Source organism: Arachis ipaensis, chromosome B4 (assembly GCF_059453495.1).
Source record: "Arachis ipaensis isolate K30076 ecotype BB chromosome B4, ASM5945349v1, whole genome shotgun sequence".
Lineage (NCBI taxonomy): Eukaryota > Viridiplantae > Streptophyta > Magnoliopsida > Fabales > Fabaceae > Arachis > Arachis ipaensis.
In genome coordinates this window covers 86,174,496-86,178,830 of record NC_142439.1, presented here as the reverse complement: position 1 = coordinate 86,178,830, position 4,335 = coordinate 86,174,496, and the positions used below count along the sequence as shown (strand labels likewise).

Genomic DNA, 4,335 nt, shown 5'->3' with positions numbered 1-4,335 from the left:
TTCTTTGATGTTCTGGCTTCTCAACTCACTCCCAAGGTTCATTTCTTAATCAACCATTTGAGCTTTTTATTTAAGGAATTTTTTTTCTTTCCGTTTTTTTTTTAAATATTGTGAGTTGAAAGTAGACGACGGGATCAAGGCCTGTGAGGGGAGAGACAGTGGCCAAGTTGAAGGTAGCTATCAATGGCTTTGGACGCATCGGTAGAAACTTCTTGCGCTGCTGGCACGGTCGCAAGGACTCACCCCTTGATGTGGTTGTTGTGAATGACAGCGGTGGTGTCAAGAATGTAAGTATTCGCATTACAATGCCATTTCCAGATGAAATGAATGACAGTAATTAGCACGTACGTAAGTAACATATGGTGATTTAATTTGCATAAGCAGGCCTCACACTTGCTTAAATATGATTCTATGCTGGGAACTTTCAAAGCAGATGTGAAAATAGTGGATGACTAAACCATTTCCGTGGATGGTAAGCCCATTAAGGTTGTCTTAAACAGGGATCCTCTTAAACTTCCTTGGGCTGAGCTTGGAGTTGACATTGTTATTGAGGTAAGTCTTGACCTTTTGGATTCTGTGCTTCCTTTGATTTGATTTGATTTGATTTGATTCGATTTGATTGGATGATATTCAGGGAACTAGAGTGTTTGTGGATGGGCCTGGTGCTGGAAAACACATCAAAGCCGGTGCCAAGAAAGTCATCATCACTGCTCCTGCTAAGGGTGCTGATATTCCAACCTACGTCCTCGGAGTCAACGAACAAGACTACGGCCATGAAGTTGCCAACATTATAAGGTCCTTGAAACATTAACACTCTTCTTTACTAAGTAAAAATAAATGATTAATTATCATTAGTATAGCTAAGTGGTTGATTTTGAATTCTTTCTTTTTTTTCTTCAATTTAGTAATGCTTCTTGCACCACAAACTGTCTTGCTCCGTTTGTGAAGATCTTGGATGAAGAATTTGGTAAGCCGAAACGTCGAACACATGATGATGTTACTTAATGTTTGAGAGCTTAGAGAGTTACTTTGATTTGCTCTATATTTTCCAGGCATTGTGAAAGGAACAATGACAACTACACACTCCTACACAGGAGACCAGGTACAAAATTAGCTACAATTTTGCTCTTGTTTATCTCTTTAACTAGTCTAGTGTTTACTCTTCAGTGCTGTTTTACCAATTTGTTCAACTGAATTGTGCTTGTGCAGAGGCTTTTGGATGCTTCACACAGGGATTTAAGAAGAGCAAGAGCTGCAGCATTGAACATTGTTCCTACAAGCACCGGAGCAGCCAAGGCTGTGTCCTTAATGCTGCCAAAACTGAAGGGAAAGCTCAATGGAATTGCGCTGCGAGTGCCTACTCCTAATGTCTCAGTAGTTAACCTTGTTATCAATGTTGAGAAGAAGGGTGTTACGGCTGAAGAAGTCAATGCAGCTTTCAGAAAGGCAGCTGAGGGGCCGTTGAAGGGTGTATTGGACGTGTGTGATGCTCCTTCTTATGTTTGTGGACTTCCGCTGCACCGATGTTTCTTCTACTATTGACTCTTCACTCACTATGGTCATGGGAGATGATATGGTTAAGGTTGTTGCTTGGTATGACAATGAATGGGGTTACAGGTTAGGCCACTCTCCACATATAGCAGCTACTTTTGTTTTGTCTTTCTCACTTAATGAATCCTTGAGATAGAACATGCACATGTAGTAGTACATTGAATTAGCATGTGCTATAGAAATTATCATATATAATTAAAATCGGCAACTATAGAAATTTAGTACATTGAATTATCAGTGATATATATTTTAGAACAGAGGGTGAATATTGTTACAAAGGATCAGATTATTGATAGTTAAAATACGGGGTGATTGCAGCCAAAGGGTTGTGGATTTGGCACATTTGGTGGCAAACAAGTGGCCCGGAGTAGCTGCTGCAAAGGGAGGTGGAGACCCATTGGAAGAGTTTTGTGAGACAAACCCAACTGACGAAGAATGCAAAGTCTTTGAATAGAATAGCAGCTTTGGTTATTATCGCTGCCACCAGACCATATATTTTGAATTTATGTTAATTTAATTTATGAGGGAGAACAAGAACAAAGTGTTTAGACGACAATAGGTGAGGATCATGTCTGGGGCATGTCTCCTAAAATTTAAATGTGTATGCTATTTGTCCTTGCCAGGCAGACTTTTCAGAATTCATTTGGTTCTATGATTTTGTTTTCTTCATGTGTCGCGAGAATGGTCAAAAGAATATTTGTAAGTAGCCCGGTCATTTCCTTCAACATAATCTTGTATTGATTGCGTATGGTGGTGAATCAGTATGCAAAATCCTTACATGCTTCTCTTTTTGAATTATGATAATCTGCAGCTGTAAGCAGGGCAGTAACTGCTTGGAAATTAGTTCTTGCTGGGAATGAACAAGGGAATGAACACTGATACAATTGTTAAGAGTTTTCTTGATGGTGATGAAGATCAGTATGAAAAAGATGTGTTTGAGAAGAATTTGAAGGTGCTTCAGAATATTTTTTAGTCATTATGCCAAGATTAGAAGATTAATGCTTTTTTGTTTGTTAAGTTCTTTTCGGATATAGAGTGCAAACTTTGCATTTTAATTGATATGTGATACAAGTTTCATGTGACTTAAATTATCTCTTTTTAAGATTATGTCTTTGAATTGTGTAAGGATGATTTTTATTATTTAAAAAAATTATTTAGTATAATTATGTGTTTAATTTTATTTGATAATATTTAACTCATTTAATTAAAAATGTAAAATTATATATGTAATAATATTATTAAATATTATGTTGTATAAAAAATTATTAGAATATTATATACATATAAAAAATAAAAAAAAAACAATGAGGGACCTAAGGCTACACTTATATAGAGTAGCTATGGTTATACAGAAAATTAAAAAAAAAGGGACCTAGGGCTACACTTATATAGAGTAGCTATAATATACAATGCGGCTACGTTTTACAAGTGATGCAGTAGCGTTGAAAAGCGTAGCCTATTCTGGTAAAAATGGAAGCTGAAAAGCGTAGCCTTTGGTCCTGGACAGCATCACTTGAAAAGCGTAGCCTATTCTCAAACGCCAAAAGCGTAGCCCTTGGTGCAGAAAAGCGTAGCCTTTGAAAATAGGCAACGGCCGAATAGGAATCACCCCAAAAAGCGTAGCCGTAGCCCAAAAAGCGTAGCCGTAGCCTAAGGCATCATTTTTTTTTCACTTTTGGCTACACTTTTTAAGTGTACCTGAATGGGTGTTTTTCTTGTAGTGTGACCAGACTGTTGGAAGCAAGTATCATCTATCCCATTTCAGACAGTGAATGGGTTAGCCCAGTACAAGTGGTACCCAAGAAGTCTGGAGTCACTAAAGTGAAGAATGAGCATGGAGAGCTCATAGCAACTAGAGTTCAGAATGCTTGGAGAGTCTGCATTGATTACAGGCATCTCAACTAAGCCACCCGTAAGGATCACTACCCACTTCCATTCATTGATCAAATGCTGGATCGCCTGTCAGGTAAATCACATTATTGTTTTTTAGATGGTTACACAGGTTATTTCCAGATTCATATAGCTCCTGAGGATCAGGAAAAGACCACTTTTACATGTCCTTTTGGGACTTATGCTTACAAGAGAATACCCTTTGGCTTGTGCAATGCACCAGCTACTTTCCAAAGGTGCATGATGAGTCTTTTCTCTGATCTTATTGAGGACTGTATGGAGGTTTTTATGGATGATTTTAGCATTTATGGTGATTCTTTTAGCCTTTGCTTAGATGGATTATCTAGAGTATTAGATAGATGTGTTAATACAAACCTTGTATTAAATTTTGAAAAATGTCACTTTATGGTAAAACAAGGGATTGTACTAGGACATGTGGTATCTAATAATGGCATTTCTGTAGACCCAGCAAAGGTGAATGTTATTTCTAGTTTACCTTACCCCTCCTCTATGAGGGAGGTCCGTTCGTTCCTTGGCCATGCAGGTTTTTACAGGAGATTCATAAAGGACTTCAGTAAGGTAGCACTTCCCTTGTCCAAATTACTGCAGAAAGATATTGAGTTTGAGTTCAGTGAGGATTGCAAACAAGCATTTGATAAGATGAAGACCGCCCTGACTCAAGCTCCAATTGTGAGAGGACCAGACTGGAGCCAGCCATTTGAAATCATGTGCGATGCTTCCAACCATGCAGTAGGAGCAGCACTGGCTCAGCGTGAAGGTAAGGATCCTTTTGTTATCGCTTATGCGTCTAAGACTTTAGACGCTGCCCAGTCCAATTATACTACTACTGAGAAAGAGCTTCTTGCTATTATTTTTGCTCTGGATAAATTCTGA

General features: G+C 38.3%; 2 protein-coding genes across 2 annotated transcripts; both read left to right on the top strand.

Annotated features, from left to right (window-relative positions):
• Positions 1-327: 327 nt before the first annotated feature.
• LOC148568230 (glyceraldehyde-3-phosphate dehydrogenase B, chloroplastic-like) lies at positions 328-1,465 on the top strand. The gene is made up of 7 exons (XM_088484663.1): positions 328-344; positions 501-552; positions 635-795; positions 906-967; positions 1,053-1,102; positions 1,210-1,349; positions 1,405-1,465. Exons 1-7 carry the CDS (start codon positions 328-330, stop codon positions 1,463-1,465), a joined length of 543 nt encoding a protein of 180 aa, XP_088340789.1.
• Positions 1,392-2,032, top strand: LOC148568229 (glyceraldehyde-3-phosphate dehydrogenase B, chloroplastic-like). Its single transcript, XM_088484003.1, has 2 exons — positions 1,392-1,617; positions 1,870-2,032. Exons 1-2 carry the CDS (start codon positions 1,487-1,489, stop codon positions 2,003-2,005), a joined length of 267 nt encoding a protein of 88 aa, XP_088340129.1. The 5' UTR covers positions 1,392-1,486; the 3' UTR covers positions 2,006-2,032.
• The last annotated feature ends 2,303 nt before the right edge of the window (positions 2,033-4,335 follow it).

Bases quoted from the DNA above. Each gene is read 5' to 3' on its own strand.
- LOC148568229 (XM_088484003.1), top strand. From the start codon at position 1,487: ATGCTCCTTCTTATGTTTGTGGACTTCCGCTGCACCGATGTTTCTTCT. The intron at 1,618-1,869 runs GTTAGGCCACTC...GGGTGATTGCAG, and splicing joins GACAATGAATGGGGTTACAG to CCAAAGGGTTGTGGATTTGG.
- LOC148568230 (XM_088484663.1), top strand. The intron at 553-634 runs GTAAGTCTTGAC...GATGATATTCAG, and splicing joins GAGTTGACATTGTTATTGAG to GGAACTAGAGTGTTTGTGGA. The intron at 1,350-1,404 runs GCGAGTGCCTAC...AATGTTGAGAAG, and splicing joins AAGCTCAATGGAATTGCGCT to AAGGGTGTTACGGCTGAAGA.